The sequence below is a fragment of the Strigops habroptila genome, chromosome 8 (assembly GCF_004027225.2).
Source record: "Strigops habroptila isolate Jane chromosome 8, bStrHab1.2.pri, whole genome shotgun sequence".
NCBI lineage: Eukaryota > Metazoa > Chordata > Aves > Psittaciformes > Psittacidae > Strigops > Strigops habroptila.
The window spans coordinates 892956-911933 of NC_044284.2; the positions used below are offsets into that span (position 1 = coordinate 892956).

General features: G+C 39.3%; 1 protein-coding gene across 8 annotated transcripts in view; it reads left to right on the forward strand.

Moving 5' to 3' along the window:
• Positions 1–18978, forward strand: part of CDC14A (cell division cycle 14A) — a 72551-nt gene that overhangs the window by 45828 nt on the left and 7745 nt on the right. For 4 of the 8 annotated variants that reach the window (XM_030495621.1, XM_030495624.1, XM_030495622.1 and 1 more), the window contains 10 exons: positions 478–544; positions 2702–2764; positions 5809–5896; positions 6440–6670; positions 8119–8257; positions 11803–11959; positions 14822–14937; positions 15479–15526; positions 17409–17537; positions 18364–18967. In XM_030495621.1, the coding sequence (XP_030351481.1) occupies positions 478–544; positions 2702–2764; positions 5809–5896; positions 6440–6670; positions 8119–8257; positions 11803–11959; positions 14822–14937; positions 15479–15526; positions 17409–17537; positions 18364–18724 (1399 nt within the window). In that variant the 3' untranslated portion in view covers positions 18725–18967. Of the gene's footprint in view, positions 1–477; positions 545–2701; positions 2765–5808; positions 5897–6439; positions 6671–8118; positions 8258–11802; positions 11960–14821; positions 14938–15478; positions 15527–17408; positions 17538–18363; positions 18968–18978 lie in introns of those variants that run through there. The other 4 variants (XM_030495616.2, XM_030495623.2, XM_030495617.2 and 1 more) reach the window with 4 other exon arrangements.

Sequence of the window (18978 nt, forward strand, 5' to 3'; positions counted from 1 at the left end):
ATCTGGATATTTTTGAATCACATCTGTAATCAGACATCAGAACAAGAGCCTGTAAATGAAACCCAAACTAGTAGTCTATTTGCCTTTTCCTGTTAGACAGTGTAACTCAATGAAGACTTGAGCAATGGTTAAAGCAAGTTTTGCTTTATTTACTACTATCCTTACACAATTAAGAGAGGATGCAAAGCTTCCTATTCCAGGACAGCATAAATAATTTGGTAAAGGGCATGTAGTTAGCTGACATCAAATAGCACTTAAAATGTTTTGCAGTATCTAACTGCAGTTACACGGAGCTACATCTTCGGTAGGAGTGTGCTTTCGCATCAACAAGCTTCTCACAAGATGTCTTCTTTGAACTTTAATTCAGAATTCTTAGAGAGGATTGAATAACTTGAATATATTCTGTTGTGTGCTACCTTTCCCTGAGTTCTTCAAATAATTCTGTGTATGTTAAATTCATTTGTATTAAATCCATAGGGATGCTTCATTTGGGAACTGCACATACAATCTTACCATCTTGGACTGTTTGCAGGGAATAAATAAGGTAATGACACTTTTCCTTAGCAAAACAGATTTCAATTGACTTTTAAAACAAGAAGGAAAATACTGTTAAAATACATTAGAAAATCTGGTTTCAAAGCAAAAGCTGTGAATTGAGGTGTATGCTGTCATGAAGCCTAAGTTACTGAGGACTGCAAATAGTGAAATGGAGGAAGATTACACCTTTACCTAGCCTGCCTGGTCTCTGACAGCTTTCTGAACTTGACCTTCTGAATCAGAACATGCAAACACCCCAGGCCTGGCTGTTCTTAACACTGCAAGGTAGTGCACTAGATCTGCTATAGATTTGCAATAGATCATTTATGACCAGTGGTAAAAGGGAACAACAAAGGTTCATAAAGTCAAATGCGACAGACACCTAGGTATGCTGTGATTTAATCTGATCTATTCTTGCAAGTATTTGGTCCCAACTTGCACCCCAAACACTCAGTTCAGTGTTTGACACTAATCTTCTCCTAGTTGTTTACAAAGAATGAAAACCAATGTATCTTACTGGTGTTCTGATGTGTCACTTTCAACAGGCCTGGTCCTGGAGAAGATTAAGCTCCAATATGGCTTCGTTAAAAATATAACATCACATCTTAATTTGCAACCTTGTGTTATATACTTCATACTCTAAGTAAAGATGAGATTTTGTTCATCGTTTCCCAGTGATCTTGATGAAGGGAGCAAGCTGTGTGAACAGCTCTGTACAGACACTTTGTAGATTATTTGTAATTCTTATAAGTGTGGCAAAACAAGTGTTTCTTCAAAATTGAAAACAGATCCAGCTTAATATTTTTAGTTCTGTGGGGGTGGGAAAGGAGCTGTCAGTTAACAGCAAGACTCCAATTTGTGTGGCATTCTACAGCTCCTGAAGCTCTGTGAAGCAGTCAGTGCAGTCCCTGTAATTTATCTGCAACAAACTCATCAGAAGGACTTTGAACATCAATTTTTCCTCCTTTGTTCCCATAAAATTTCTTACTGAATTTTTGTCCAATTCACATACAGAGGAAGGAAACACTTTGAGCAAAAACCTTAATCTAAAGAAAGATCTCAGTCTACCTGGGTAAATTTGGCGTTTGAATTACATACATGTAATTCAGGGGGCCTACAAATTCTGGAGTGCAGCCAGCCAACCATGCTAAAATGAAATAGGTTTTCCTGTTAAGACAAACCTCTTGGTACCTTAGGTTTCATGACAGCCCCAGTCATTGAGCCTGCATTGTCTATAACAAAGCTCTTTCTTTTTTGTCTTCAAAAAGGTGCTTTCTATGTAGCAAATAATGGCAGAGTGATGATGATTGGGTTTTTAAATCACAGATCTGTGGTGTGGTTTTATCACACCTTAATCCCAGAGCGTTGCGTAATGTCTGTACTTCTCACAATGCAGTAGATTGAGTATAAATATATTCTGCAGAGCTGTCTTCCACCTATTCCTTGGAAGAAATTTGGGCTGTGAATTCCTTATTCATAGAGTTGGGTTTTGGTGTGGTATTATACACAACCTTTGGTACACAATGGGCTTATTTAATAATACTTCAGTAATCAAATACAAAACTTGACTTCTTTCAGTCCTATACTGGCTAATGTAGTCTAGTGAAAGTCATTCTATCAGTGGAATGTGTATTAAAAGCAAATCACAAAACACAGGTTATACACAGTATTTTATTCTGCATGTGTATGATGCTGATAAAGTCAGAGTTATCATGTTAAGTATAGAAAATCAATAAACTTAACAGTCTGTATTTTGTTGTGTCCAGCTGCATGAAAATGTATTCAGCACAGAAATCATTGAATGGATGTATGACAAAAAGGGAATTGGTTTTAATTTGTCATCTGCCTTACAATAAAAAACATATGTACATAGTGGAATGGGGAGAATCAATTTGATGATTTAAGTGATATGCAACAACCTTATGTCCCATTGTAATGTCTTTGAAGGGTTAAAAAAGAGCCTGACGTGCTTTAGTGACATTGTTGGAGTTTTTGTCGTCTGTGTTGTTAATCTGTGCAAAACGTCATGTTGTCTTAACATAGAGGCTTCAATAAGCCAAAAGCAGAAACATTTAGTGCTTTAGTTTTGATTCCTAAAAACAGTGTTATAAAATTAGATTCTATATAATATTTCAGTATAAACTGACACCTTGTTGCCTTTTAGGCCTTGCAGCATGGATTTTTTGACTTTAAGACATTTGATGTGGATGAATATGAACACTATGAGGTTTGTACATTTAATAATGAGTTGAATGTGTTTGGTTTTCCTAAAATAAGTGAGAATATACAGGACCCCACAACTTAAAACATACTGGAAATGCATTTTAATTCAAGTAAAACCCAGTGTTCATAGTAAGGTATGCCCTTTCAGTGCATCACATAATAACTCTACTGTTTTCTCATAGCTCTTCTGGCTTCTGGAATCTCTTTCAAGCTTTCCCAACCTTCCCCCAGGATACAATCCAAGGCCTCCCAGCTGACCCACAGAGTCTGTGGGGTTTTTCCAACACTTGTTGAGCTGCTTCCTGAGATGCCATTAGTCCCAAATATATGATAGTTTTTTTAATAGCTACACAGATGAAGCACATTTTGAACTTTTTGTAGTAAGGCTGGATTATATGGCATTCTAGTAATGAAAATACATCCAAGTATTTCCCTAGTGAAGTCCCAGAAAGCTAATACCTAAAATAAGTTAGAATATACAGTACCCCACAACTGAAGAATAGATACTTTGGTTGACTCTAGGTGCTTCTAGGGTTTTATCTAACATACGCACTTTTATCTGCTAATAGTAAACAGTTATCTCAAGCTCTGTTGCTGCAGAGAGCCTTTAAGATATGCCCATGCTGCAGCTGTGAACTGGGCTGTGTACAGAAGCTGTGCATACAGCTGGCCCAGAACACTTCCATGAGCTGTCTACCATTTCCCTTGGTTGTGTTGGACCCCTTGTCTTTGGCACTCCCCTAAGTTCCTGAAGTTGCACTGGTTAAGGAGACAAATACATAAACTAGAGGTGTACTGAACATCTGCCTATATACTAAACTCTTTTTAGAGTTGTATTACTTTACTGTAGCCAGTATTCTTCCCTCCCAGCCCCTCTAGTTTCAGAAAACATGGAAATACCAGAATAAATTTGCTTAGTCTGAAAACACCCATTTCAAAATTTATTCCGTTAAGCTGAATATTTCTAATATCAAATAAGGACAACTGCTTTTCTTAAATGTCTGTAACATTTCCTAAACAACTGTTTTAAAAGCAAGAAGATAGGGGTGACTCAGTGCATATCTGACATACATACAGCTATAGGACATACCTCAAGAAAGAGGGTGAAGCCAGGAGCGGAATAAACAGTGGAAAAACTGAATTTGCAACACAAATCTCTACAGTAGATGTTGGCTGCAGCAGGCACGCTATAGCATATAGCTAGTCACTAAACTTAAAAGCATTTGTAGAAGGAGTTCAGTACACTGAAATGTTCCAGAATGGTTAGATTGAGAAACTGGAATAGTCTTTGCTGAATTACCAAAATTCAATGACCAGTAACTAAAATGTAAAGTATGAAATTGCTGGGGTTTTGCTTCCTCTATGTACAAAAGGAAAAGGTTTGACATCTAAACACAAATGATGGTTGGGAATACTTAGGATTAGGCATTAATCTGCCTGAAAGAAAGTATTAGAACAATTGGCTAATTTCTCATTATTTTGTTTGATGCTGAACATTAGTTTAGTCTGTGAAAAGCACGTGTGTGTGAATGGTGTTAAAGTAGCTGCCTGCTGTCTGCGGTCTTCTATGGTTTTATGCCTCGTGGTCAGCTTTGTATGTTTAGATACGTCCTGTGCTACATTTCAGAACCTTTAAATGTTCCAGGTTTTTGCTGTGTTAGGTCTCCAAATGTGTAGTTTTGTGGAGAAAAGTTGCATAAGACTTAAAGGGGGCAGCTAAAGGAAATTCTATTTCATGTTTGTAGCTCTTTCCCCTTACTACATGATCAAGGCAGCTAATTCCCCTTTTGTTGGACTAGATGTAAAATACATTCTCCTTTTTGTTAATAATAATGTTGTTTGCATGTAGTGTTGAGTAGATACAAATACATCTGTAGTTCAGATTGGTTAATATTTCAAGTATTCACAATAACCCACATAGCTATAAAGAACTACTTATTTCACAAATAAAGCTGGTAATAGAGATACAAAAATACATTTGACTTACTGAACAGGACTTCTTGCCTGAAGGGGTAGAGGTGCTCCAATGTTGGCATTGCAGTTTGTGACACAAATCTGGGTGCTTTTGGGGTCCCGACCTGGCTGGAAGATGGGTTCACTGCTCCTTATGCAGCCTTGTTCACTTCCAGATTTCTTCCTGTGAGGACATTTGGAGCAAGCCTAATGGGCTTAGCAGAGCAAACAGTGGGTGAATTGGTTACAGTAAAGTCCATTATCAGATCCTTTCACTCATTAGGATGTTTTGAGGAGCTGAGAACTAAAAACATAAGCTTAATAATGCAGCAGAACTGAGTGCCATGTCCTTAAAAGTCACACTGAGCATAACTGTATTGCTACCTGAGGACTGAGCGCTCTCCAGTTAGGATAAAAGAAGGCAGTTTTGCACTTTAGTTACACGTTTCCAAAGAAGCTTCCAGTTTTTTGGCACTGCCAGGATTTGAAAAGCCTTTTTGAAGTTTTTATTTAAAAGTGGGTGAGAAATGCAAAAGCTCCCAGTTTGAAAACGTTCTTAATTTAGTCTTTTTATTTGATTTATATTTTGCTTCTGTGATTACTGGCTTATCAGAGCTTATGCCAAGATGTAGATTTCGGTTTCTAAAGGGAAATTAGAATTGTTTTTAAGGATTAATTGGTTTTAATTTGTTTTCTGTGAATTGGGTTTTTTAGCCAGGGAAGGGAAGCATTTTTCCATATTCTTTCATTAAAACATACAAGAATGTTGGTATTTGTAAGTTTTGTAAGTAGGTATCTTAAACTGCTGAAACCTCTAAGAGAGAAATACCTTAGAGAGAGGATCTTTCTGCTTTTCTTTGAAAAACTTCAGCAAAATTGGTTTGTGTCTCATTTTATGAAGAGATTTCTGCAAAGCAGCTTATGGTTGGTTAGTTTGTCCCATATAGATAAGCTGGCTAATTCCATTTGAAGTGTTTTGATTTAAGGTAGCAACAACATAGTGAAAAGTAAAATAAACTTGAGATTAATTCTTCTGAACCTTGTCTGTACAGATATTAAAAAGCTTTTCTCTTTTTCTCCTGACATTTTTTATAGCGAGTGGAAAATGGTGACTTCAACTGGATTGTTCCAGGAAAGTTTTTGGCATTTAGTGGACCACACCCAAAAAGCAAACTTGAAAATGGTATGGTGCATATTGTAATGCTGTCCCATTTCCAGCGTGTGCAACAGCCCCACCCAATGAGCAGAAGATAAGAGAGGTTTATAGGTTAATATTCATCTTCAGAAATAATCATACAGTGATCATTTTATATACAATGATAGAGCTTCATTCCAAAGGTTTTGGAACTCTTCTTGGCTAGAAGAATTCCAATTCTTCTAACAGTCAATGGCTTCCATTCAGTGACAAAGTGCCTGAGAAATTCAGGTCCCTTCCTTTTCTCCTGGAACCTGACACGTGATACAATAAATGTGCAGAATTAAAGGCGAGTTGCATAAAACAAAGGAGACTATAACAAAGGAAAGACTTTAAAAAGAAGCTTGCCTTTACTACTGAAGATTCTTGGCATAATGGGAAGAACCTATATGATTCTAATGGAATAAAAAAGAGACACTTCATCAATAGAGGGAAAGGAGAGATTTGGTTCAGCTAAACTCAGTCATTTAAAAACTACAATCAGATTTTTGCTGAATTTCAACTTACTCCTTGTGCTTCTTCCTTTTATAGGTTATCCTCTTCATGCACCTGAAGCCTACTTTCCCTATTTCAAGAAACATAATGTCACATCAATTATAAGACTCAACAAAAAAATTTATGAGGCCAAACGTTTCACTGATGCTGGGTTTGAGCATTATGACCTGTTCTTCATAGATGGAAGCACACCAAGTGACAGTATAGTTCAGAGGTTCCTCAACATCTGTGAGAATGCTGATGGGGCTATTGCTGTACATTGTAAAGGTGTGCGCACTGTTATTTCTCAGACTGAAGTTCAAGATGAGTATTAGTCCATAGAGTTTATTTAGAAATAAAACATTTAAAAATAACACTTTCCAGTCATGAAAATAATATTGCTTAAGATACTTGACTAAATATGTGATAAATATTTGTTATTTTCATGTGCATATTAAGTTCTCTCATCCTACGCCACTACTTACAGTAACTGACAATCTGTTGTTCATTGTCCTGGGTTTTCTTAGTATCACTAGAAGGCATGAGTTTGAGTTGATTTCTCTTTTGCATTATGCTTTCACAGCATTATGATCATTGGTTAGGAAATGCAAAAGACTGAAAGGTTTTCTTTGTGCTTTTGGACTGTTGTCCATTTTTCTGTGGAGCATGACTTTCTCATTTCAAGTTAATGTGAGTTATTGCGATGCCAGCATTTCAAACCTGCTTATTTCAGCAAAACAGCCACAAAACATGCTTAATCACGATGATTAACAAAGGTTTTGAAGGGTTTGGCTTGATTTATGTTTGGAGTTGTGTAAGGACATTGTGGAGACAAATGTCTTGCTGGTCTGAAACAAGAACAGTGCTATTCATAATTTTTCCATGAACAATAAGCATGTGTATCTAAGATAAGTAAGTTTATTTGCTAACAAGTTGTTGCTGTGGCTAGAACTCTGCAATTCTGGCATTAATAAGCTGGACATCTGCTTACTGAGTGAGAGTACAAACTAGTGATCAGCAGGAGCAGATTGCTATTCTCCAGGCTTAGTTGCTGAAGGAATATAATATACTTTTCTAGTATATTACATATATATATCTATATATATATTATTATTAGGTATATTCTAGTATATTAGATATGCACTTGCTAAACTTCCTATTTATAAAACCAGTAAAAACCAAAATCAAAGTACCTTTGAGAGGGCTAACACACATACTTTACAAATCAAGCTTCAAATACATGCAAATACATGTGCACATCACAGCAGAGAGCAGCACGTGCCTCCTCAGCCAGTGTCTTTTTCTTTTTGAATAAGTTCTATTGTGAAACCAAGCTATAAAACTGCTCACTGCTATCTGTAGAAACAGCAAGAATTTTGACCAGTGTATAATTTTATATATCAATGGCTTGGTAATTGCCTTTTTTATAATATCAGCCTTTAAAAAAAACCCAAACAACCAACTTAGAAGTAGAATTGTGCAAATACCAAGAGTGATCACCGTTCCACGCGTTCTTGAACCCTCTTAGCTTCTTATAAGCATGATATGTTTGTTCTTATATCTGCAGCATTGAAATCTAGTTATGTGATAAATGGGATACTGAACAGAAGTTCTTTCTTCAAATATTAAGATGGTGAATAACATTGTAAAGAAGTCTTCTCCTATCCTACTTTAATCGCATACTTAGGAAATGCTCATGACTTTGTTTGTGAATGTTGATACTTGTGTTTCTGTAGCTGGCCTGGGGAGAACAGGAACACTGATTGCCTGCTATATAATGAAACACTACAAGTTCACACATGCTGAAGCCATTGCTTGGATAAGAATATGTCGACCAGGCTCTATTATAGGACCCCAGCAACACTTCTTGGAAGAGTATGTATACCTTCTTTGCTACTAAGAATGAACTGCTTCTCTACATCCTTCTCCATCTTGCACTTTTTATAGGATCTGCTTTCTGTCTACTGACATCGTATGTTACTGCCTGTTGCAGTATATTTAAGGTTAGTCAACTTGGGATTGAACTCAAACTTACTAACAGTCGTCTTTTCTGGGGTGCTGTGCCTTTTGTCACCTTAAGGGGCAGAGAGTCTCGAGATCTGCATGTTTGTGTTCATATATAGCCTATGATGACACTTAAAATTAATCTCACAATAGTATAACTGCTATGGGTTTTTCTTTGTTGTAACTAACGATTAAGAATGTAGTGGACAGCTCCTGACCTCTTTCAGATTCCTAGCATAATGTATGAAGTGTTTCTGATTCGGAGCTAATGGTCGTTAGCAAAATAAAGGTATGGTTTTAATACAGCTTTTCTCAAAATGGGCTGTATACTTTGGGTTGAGAACATTTCATGTGCAGATAATTTGAACGGGTGATTCAAGGTTTGATCCTGACTGGAACTGAAAGACAAAATTGCACTGGCTTCGGAGATGTAGACGTTAAGTTTAATTTCATGGTGGTTTCTACATTGTGCATTTACTATTACAATACTTATGCTGGTATTTTTTATTTGATACCATGATGATATTTAGTTGGAGGCATTTTCGCTGTTAGGAGAAAGAACATTTTGAAAAAATCCACCACAAATTAGTGTGGTGGTTTAAGCCCAGCAGCAGCTCAGCACCACGCAGCCGCTCACCCACTGCTCCCCACTCCCCACTGCGGTGGGGAGGAGGGTCAGAGAAAAGGTAAAGCCCTGTAGGTTGAGGTAAGAACAACTTAATAGCTGAAATAAGAGTAAAATGTAATTTTAATTAATAATAATGATGATGATGAAAGGAAATAGAGAGGAAGGAATAACACTACCACCCCTCACCCACCTCTCTTCCCCCCTTACACCCTTGAGAAAAAGAAAAACCAAAAAAGCAAAACTCACGTGTTTCTCTATACAGTTGCTCACCACCCACTGGCTGATGCCCAGCCCACCCCTGAGTAGTGATCAGCCCCTTTCTGGCCAAGTCCCCCCAGTTTCTATACTGGGCATGACGTGCTGTGGTATGGAATACCCCTTTGGCTAGTTTGGGTCAGGTGTCCTGTCTCTGCTCCCTCCTGGCTTCCCGTGCCCCTCCTCACTGGCAGAGCATGAGACTGAAAAGTCCTTGATTGGGGTAAGTGCTGCTGAGCAACAACTGAAACATCAGTGTGCCACCAGCGGTATTCTCAGACTAATGCCAAACCACAACACTGCACCAGCTCCTAAGGGAGAGAATTATCACACCTGAAACCAAGACAATTTGTCTCGTTTTGGGAAAAAACCAAGAGCTCTGCTAGATACTGTGTAAATACAGTAAAACATACACTGCACAGAATCAGAGAATCCACTGGGTTGGAAAAGACCTTTAAGCTCATCCAGTCCAACCATTCCCAGCACTGCCAAGGCCACCACTAACCCATGGCACTGAGGCCTCGGCTACACGGGGTGTGAACACTTGCAGGGACGGTGACTCCAGCCCTGCCCTGGGCAGCCTGTTCCAATGCCTGAGCACCCTCTGGGGAAGGAATTGTTCCTCAGCTCCATCTAAACCTCCCCTGGTGCAGCTTGAGGCCGTTTCCTCTTGTCCCATCCCTTGTCCCTTGGGAGCAGAGACCGACCCCGCCTCACTGCAACCTGCTGTCAGGCAGTTGTAGAGAGCATCTTAAAATCCAACAGATATCAGAGAGAAGCAGCATTACTGTAATTCATAACAGAAACTGAGCATGAATGAGGATTCCTATTTCTTTTCCAGTGCAACTGAATGGGCACTCCCTTATCTGACATTTGGCCTACAATTTGCCAAAATACTGTGAATCACAAGCTTTCACAAACCACAAGTGCTCACTGAAGGCATATTGAACTTCTCCACACTGTGCTGATGCTTAGATGATGCACTCTTAAAAATAACTTCCATAATAGAGCAAAATTGGGAGAGATAGTAGGTAGTGTGATTAGTAAGTGCAGTTTACTTGAAAGACATCAAAAGCAGGGCCCATGTCTTTTCTGCAGTGGTATATAAATGCTTGGTTTGATTTTATAGATGGGCAAAATTCCTTCAGGTTTTTTTCACTCATACTGTAGTATTGTTCATTAAGAGTTTTCTATTGGCCTCACGGCAATAGATACCTGTTGTGGCAATCAGGCAAAACCCAGGGAATGTCACCAATAGTGTCAAAATAGGATTGAGAAAGAGGGAGCCAACAGCAGTTGGCATCATTCTGATATAAAATCTCTTGCCTTTGGGGCTGCAAAATTGCATCTGACAAAAAGTGAAAATCCTGTAGCTTGGATTTCCCAACATTCCTAAATGTCAGAGCTTCATCTCCAGGTTCTTTGAGGTTTAACAGGGGGGTTGAGAAGGTTTTTGTGGAGACTCTCCCACCCAAGTATTTATTGAGTCAGTTTGTTACTGGGAGTACAGTTAATCCTGGAAGACTTCAAAGATCTTTAAATTCAAGCATGTTTTCTAGGCTCCTTCTGTTAGGTGGAATAAGAGGTGCTCCCTCTTCCTCTGTCCCGTCCTTCTCTCTTCTTTTGCTGTTTTCTTGGAATGTAGTGAAATTTGCCTCGCAGTGCTTACCGTTCCCTGTGCTATTGAGCAGGTTTAGGCAGTTGGCTCAGACTGCTTGGCCCTTGAGCTTTGCCGTAATACTTTCAACCAAAAAAATGTTTCCAGTGCAAGTATATTCTGACTGAATTCCTTATTCTTTTTTCCTCTGTTCAGTGTAAGACTTTAATTTTGTTGCAATAATACGTAGTAGAGTCTCAGTTTTTGGATGGAACTATCATGAACGGTACCTACCCAGCAAAATTCCTTATTCAGGAATAACACAGTCACATCAACAAAAGCCTGCTTGGCCCATGCACATTGTAGCCTTATGTCTGAAAGACGTGATCTTTTATTTTCTGCAAACTGAACTAAAGTCCCATTCAACTTTAAATGGCTGTAACCACTTCCACTGTACAGGTCAGCTGTGATTTTACTGCACAGTGTCTTTACATACACAAATCTCATGCTAATAACAAGTTGGAAAGTGCTCTGTCATCATTCATTCTACACATTACATAAAAGCATTATTTTAAATGAATCTTTAAGTTGTGTTTTAAAAGCCTTTAAAATACCATTGCAGATTCCTCTTTAGTTCATCTCTTTACCCAGTCGGGGTTTGTAAGTTCAAGTTTCATTACCTGTAATATTTCTGTGATGGCTACAGACTCGTTTGGTGATTCTGGGGTGTTTTGTTGTTATCTTTAACCACTGAAAATGTTCTGGGTTTGTTGGGGTTTTGTTTTTTCTGTGATAGACATTCAGATTTTTTTCTTTCCAGATAAAGATGTACAGAAGACCCAAATGTTGGCAATCTGTAAGAGCAGCATGCTTTCTTGTTGGGTTTATGTGTCTGCACCTTTGTTGATATGAATCGATTTGTTTTGTATCCCAAAGGAAGCAAGCAATGTTATGGCTAGAGGGAGATGTCATCCAATCAAAGCACAAACAGCGAGTCCTTGATGGAAACATTAACAGAGTTCTTTGTGGCTTGAAGGACATTTCAATCAGTGACAGCTTGACTAAAGTACAAGACTTGGATCAATACAGGCAGGTAGGAGTTCGTAGAGAAGATTTCAAATAAGCAGAGATGGAGTTGATCTGTTAATAACTAGCTTTAGATAATGTTTAATTTTTTTAGGCTTGTATTAGTACTCAATTGCTTTTTCACAACTAAAATGTTCTGGTTTAAACCAATGTAGGTATTTCTTCAAACTTCAAAAAACTTGTATTACTTCAAGTCATTCTTTCAGGGGTTTCAGTTGTTGGTTGCAAAAAAAATAAATCAGTTCTCTTCCTGAAAATGTATTTATTCCAAATTCCTAGCTAATAATGCATGAGCATATAGATGGCCATCCCTTTATCACAGTGTTATGGGTTACTGATGAGATATATACATTTAGGGTAAGGACCTTACAGTTATTTCTTGGAAGCACAGGCATGAGATGTGAATGAACGTGATCATACTTGTGCGTTCTGGGTGAGGAAAACTCTTGAATTGTAGTTTCCTACAGTATCTGTAAGAAGCAGTTTAGAGGAACTATGCATTTGATTAATGCTCTCTTAGCTCTGCCATAACTAAAGAGCTTTCACATTGCTGACAGAGTCCTTAACTTGATGTAAAAGACCAGGGATGTCCTGGGCATCTGTCACATGATCTATCATCATCTGTAAAGGTACTATGGAAGATAAAAAGTTTGTGGCTTGGGATATAGAAAGTTAAATACCTAGATTTCTAACTTGGAAATATAACACTGTGTAGGGATGATCTTGTACACCAAATGAAAACAGTTGGCACACAGCTGTATGGGTAAAAAATGTTTTCAAATCTGAGCTACTACTACAACTATACTGCTTCCAGTATTCAAGGCAACTTACTTGCAGGTAACTCAGCTACCTATACACTTTGTAGCAGCTTATGTACAGGTTCACAAAACAAATTCACAGTGCCACTTTCTTCTACTGTAAACCTCTCTGTACTATGTATTTAATTTTTTTACAGATGTCATATTCAGATTTCAAACGTTTCCGAATGTTCCTAATATTCAGATTTCAAAACATTTAACTTACATCTTTATCTCTTTGGATATTTGATTATCTTTCAAAACCTCATTATACTGGGCTCTCTAGAAGCTCAAACCAAACTGATGTTCCCAGTCCCCCAAATGCATGAGGGCTCAGAATCAGAGGACAGAACAGCTACATGCAGTAACTGTTGGGCAGGGAAAGACAGTGAAACAAAGTTTACCAGCATTGAGGTAACAGTGGCCTAGCAGATAATCCTCAATGAAATCTAGCTAAAATGTTTATGTTGTCCTATAATTAGTGCAACACTTGGACCTTCACATGATTAGATTAACTTTTATTGTCTTACTACTTCTGTAAACCTTTTCTCTGGGTTAATGGCAGAAACTATTAAATAGAATCCCAGACTGGTTTTGGTTGGAAGGGACCTTAAAGCTCATCCAGTTCCAGCCCCCTGCCACGGGCAGGGACACCTTCCACTAGAGCAGGTTGCTCCAAGCCCCTGTGTCCAACCTGGCCTTGAACACTGCCAGGGATGGGGCAGCCACAGCTTCTCTGGGCACCCTGTGCCAGCGCCTCAGCACCCTCACAGGGAAGAGCTTCTGCCTAAGAGCTCACCCCAGTCTCCCCTCTGTCAGGTTAAAGCCATTCCCCTTGTCCTGTCACTACAGCCCTTGTAAAGTCGCGAGTGTTGGTCATGAAAACAGAATGTATCTTTGCTCTTCTTGCTCTTCTGGCTTGCAGCTACTCTCACTAAGTCCATTCATCCAAATTAACATAGAAAGTAGTGTGCCCACAATACAAAAACTCAGGGGAACAGAAGCAGAAGGAAACAGGAGAAGATACAGCTTAACCCAAAGGATCTGCTGTCATTTGTAACGTCAGCCTTATATCCAGGCTAGATTGGTATTGCAAATTTTACAAAGCACTCATGATTGTTCTGTTGTCTGCAGAGCAGCAAGGTCACTTAAGCACAATAGGAGCTGCAGTAATGCAAACAAACACTTGTCTGAGGTCAGATGAAGCATAATGGCCATAAACTAACACACAACAAGTTTCACCTCAACATGAGAAAGAACTTTTGTCCACTGAGGGCATCAGAGCCCTGGCACAGGCTGCCCAGGGGGGTTGTGGAGTCTCCCTCTCTGGAGACATCCCAAACCCGCCTGGACACGTTCCTGTGTGCCCTGCTCTGGGTGGCCCTGCCTTGGCACGGGTTGGACTGGGTGATCTTCAGGGGCTCTTCCAACACTAATGGTTCTGTGAGTCTGGCGTAACTGGTATGAGTTGTTTTCATTTGGCAATAAAAAATTACAGTTCTCTCCTTGCTTTGTGTAGCTTCATATTTCTCTGCTACTTAAGAAACTGTTCTCTGCTTAATACCTGGGTCTTAGAAAAGTCTATTTTGAATCAGAATTACAAATAGGCATTTAAACAGTGTTGCCAGGACACAGGATGGTTAGGACAGTGGATTTTTAGCTCCTCTTGCAGGACACACAACGTTATCTAAATTTCTTCCTCCTCTTGTGTGTACCACAAAGTTGTTTGTTGCTGCTTCCCTTCCACATTGATGATAACTTTAAAAATAGTCCTGGAGAAAGGAGTTGAATTTGATGTCCTGTAAAAACCCACTTCTTTGAAGTAAATAAATACTGGCACTAGACTCAAGCATCCTGAACTGACTTTGAGGTCACGTTCTGCAAAAAGCCTCTGTGAAATGTGTTTGTGAGTGGCAGAGTTTACTGAACTGTGCAAGGCCAGAGCAGTGCCCCGTCCGTGCAGAGGGATTAGCCTTTTAAATCACAGTCTTTGCAAAGGAGATGTTCAGTACTTTGAAACTACTGCTAAGGATCTGATGGATTTCCTTGCTCGCATGCTTCATGTTTCCCAGAATGAGTTTGAAGACAATGCAGGTGTGGAAGCCCAGGATGGCATGACACAGGGAGATAAGCTCAATGCCTTAAAGACTCGGAGACGGACGTGTTCTAGTACAGCTGGAGCTCTGAGGTAAGTGTTAATGAATTCTGAGGGAAGCTGCAATTTGAAATTCACTCAGTGCTATCAGATCTTTATGGCAAATACATGGCCTTGGTTGTTGTACCACCTTCTGTAGTGGAACTCTTTCTAGATATATATCTGTTAGTTGCAGATTTGATGGTTTTCTGTCTCCCTTTTCAGGCTACCTACTTACTATGTAGCAGTAAAAGACAAAGTAAAAAAATACCTCAAAACCTTCAGGTTTCTCTCTACTACTTTAAAGTTTTTGTCTCAAACAAAATATTCTTCAGTGAACTTTCTGTACCTTTCCATAATTTTCTGTACTCCCTATATAAATGTTAAACTTTTCAGAACCAGTAAAAATGTGAAGTGTGAAAATAAACCTGCAATACTTCTCTGTTGTTTAACTGTAAATGAAAATAATGATTGTCAATAATTCCTAACTCTTGTTAGTCTTGTACTTTAAAGCCAGTATGAGACATGAGTATGCTTTGTGAGAGAGGAAAGGCTCTTTATGGTTTGATAAAGACTGCTGCTTTTGTTTCTTTAGGCTTCAAGACACAAAACTGCACACCAGGTCACGATCACAACCTTTCAGGTATTAACTTTCACATTATAGTTCTCAATGGGTACCACTCAGGGCTTGTATTTTCAATGTTTTGAATTATCACACCAATTTATCAGCAATTTCAGACTTCTGATAACAGACTTTAACACCTGCAAATGCTGTGGGAATATAAGGGACAGAGGGGTACAGCTCTGCTTCGGGGATACCTTGAATTCTATTTAGTAAATAATTACCACGTACAAGTAATTTCCTCAGTCACGTTTTCTAGTATCGATGGTGTTCTGCAGTGAAGGATGAGTAACAGTGGTGGTTTAACCCCAGGCGGCAGCTAAGCACCACAGCCTCCCGCTTACCTCCTCTCAGTGGGATGGAAGGGTAAAAGTGAGGAAACAACTCATGAGTTGCAATAAAGGCAGTTGAACAGGGAAAGCAAAAGCCACACACACAAGCAGAGCAGAACAAGGGATTCGTTTACCACTTCCCATGGTCAGGCTTCAGCCATCTCCAGGACAGCAGGGCTCCATCACACGTTACTTGGGAAGACAAATGCTGTAACTCTGAACGTCCCCACTTCCTCCTCCTTCCCCCAGCTTTATATGCCAAGCATGACTCCGTACGGTCTGGAGTATCCCTTTGGTCCGTTGGGATCAGCTGTGTCCCCTCCCAGCTCCTTGAGCACCCCCAGCCTGCTCGCTGGTGGGGTGAGAGGCAGAAACAGCCTCGACTCTGTGTAAGCTTTGCTCAGTGGAAACTAAAACGTCCCTGTGTTATCAACAGTGTGCAGCACAAATCCAAACCCACAGCCCCATACTAGAGGCTATGAAGAAAATTAACTCTATCCCAGCCAAAACCAGCCCACCAGTTAACACATAACCACTTTATCTCTGTAAACTTACCTGTCTCGAATGCTTAAACTGGCTACCTGTTGTCTGCATACCACAGTTTTTGTCCTTTGTGGTTTAGTAGATGAAGTAGAGGTATTGCTTAGTGGATACAACCAGTGCTGTTCTTTAGAAGATAAATAGTGAGTTTCAGTACCTTTTCATGCAGGGTCCTCACTGGATACGTTACTACAGGCTTTGCTCAGAACTTCCTGCGGAGCCAATAAAGCCATTAGTTTTTTCTCATTTTCTAAATGTTCATTTATGACCTGTGCTGATCTCAAATGAGCGCTGACCGTGCTGCCCAAAAGAAAATAAAATGTAGAGTGAAAATTGACTTAATTTTTAAGAGTTATAGGAATGGCAGAATTGAGTCTCATTGTGTCCTTTACCCCACTGCATCTAAAATACAACATGTAAGATAAACTATCCATCATTAGAAAGCATTAATACTGACAGGAACACGTTCTCTTCAGTTTTGTGACAACCTGGATTTTGGAAACAGATTACTCCAGATGTCCAGCCTTGGAGGTGTCTGTTTACCCTTTCTTGGTGTGGAATGAAAGCTATTTCTGCTCATCGTCATTCTGTGCTTGTAGCTGGAGACTTGTACCCAAGGTTTTTCGTCATTTAAGAGCTGATCATGGTAATATCCCCTGGTGTAAAGATGGAGAGAACTTCATTCTACTGTGAGGCTATTTGTTTGCTAGCTTTTAGTAAGTGAATATGGCCAGCTCTAATGCTAACATTTTTGAGCAGTCCAGTGCCCCACACTTCCAGCTATAGCTTCACAATATGGTACAGCAGGGGAAAAACGTGAGTGGGATCTTTGAAAAGTTTATTAGAAAGAGATTTAAAACCAGGCAAACTGATGCGTTTTCACTGTTGACTTCTTAGTACTCAAACCTGAGAATTCCCACTTTTTAGAATACCAGTCTGAAATACCATACTAGAAGGCTCTATGTGTTTCTGAGATGTATATTTTAATGATAAAAACCTTGCTTCTCACTAAAACTCTGTGTTCTTTTTAGACTCAATACTTCGAGTAGCACAGAAGGATCCATGTCTCCTCTGAAGGCCTCCAAAGTGATGGCAGTTAATTCACCATCTGCTGAAAGAATAAGCAGAATTTCTACATCCTCAGGCTCTAACCTTAAAAGGTTTGGGTTTTTTTCCTTCTCATTTTGGTACAATGGTACACAATGGTTTTCAGCACATGTGCGGTCTGTGAAGGGCTTGCTGTTCTTGGATGTAAGAAGGGTTAAATTTACTTCCAGAGTGATTTGCTGTTCCACCAGCCAAACTTTAGTTGCTTGCAGATTTAAAAAAACAAACAAAACCCCAAAACTTACACTGCTGGCATGAGAGTTTTGGTGGGATTTTATCACGTATTCCCACGAGTCTATTTACTATTAATGACAGAAGAATACTGAGTGATCTTTAATTTTATGAACCCATTATTAGTTGTACTAAGTAGTGATGGATGTTAAGTGAAATTTAGAATGATTGATGCATTTTTAGTAACTTCCGGGCACAAATATTTACTTGAAGAAAATAACTAAAGAGGTATTTCAGGGCACCCTATTTTTATTCTCAAATTTTATCATACTACTTCTTGGTTACTTGAGGACTTTTATTACTGATTTCAAGAAACAGAAGGGGAGTTCTTACTGTTCCATGTACACAAAATACTTCCATGTAGATCAGCCACTGCCTAAACCTTTTAACACAACCTCCTTCATGGGCGTACAGTTTGGCAGAGGTGAAAGCTGGCCATGGTAGTGCTTGAATAAGCCAAGTTTGGGAACTCCTGACAAAGAATTCTGGGTTTCATTAGTTGAGAGGTAGAAGATGAAAGGAAATAATTTCAGAATGGTCTGTGTTATTCACTTAATGTCTTCTGAGTTGTCTGTTATTTTTTCTGTATGTATCTGTACAGACCTTGTGTGTATTTTTCTTTTTTCCCCGTATGTGTTTTCTATTCAGTGTTTCCATAAACTCCAGACTAGCCAGTTCTCTAGGGAACCTGTACGCTGCTTCAGATGATGATGAGAGCAAACTGACATCATCGTCCTCTAGGACAGGTTTTTCTGTAAGCCATATCTCCAGCCACTTCAATGGCAGCTTGCAGCTGCCTCACAGCAATAACCATGAACTGAACAACAACTTGTACAACAGAAACAGCAGTAGTGGCAGCAGCCTGAGCAGCCAAACCAGTTTTCCCAGCGCCGTGACAGATGAGTACGCATCAACCTTCCTTTATGGGCCTTACGACTCCTCCAGCACGATCCCACATTCAATGAATTCCTGTAAGTTCATAGTTACAACAGCACTGTCAGGCATCTGAGCAATGCTGATCTTCCTTGCTTCTGCGAGCAAAGCTGTCGCAAAACAATCCCAGCATGGTTCTCTGACTTCCTTTCATGTTTCTGGACAACAACTTTGTCTCTTACCTTTGAAAGTAATTCTCATTTCATCTGCTTTTTTTCCACCTCTTTCAAGCATCTAGATCAAGGAGGTTCATGAAAATAAATCACTCCCGAACTTCAGCTAACACCTTTTCTGGTATCTTTTTTATGGACCTTCTTGCCCTTTAGATTT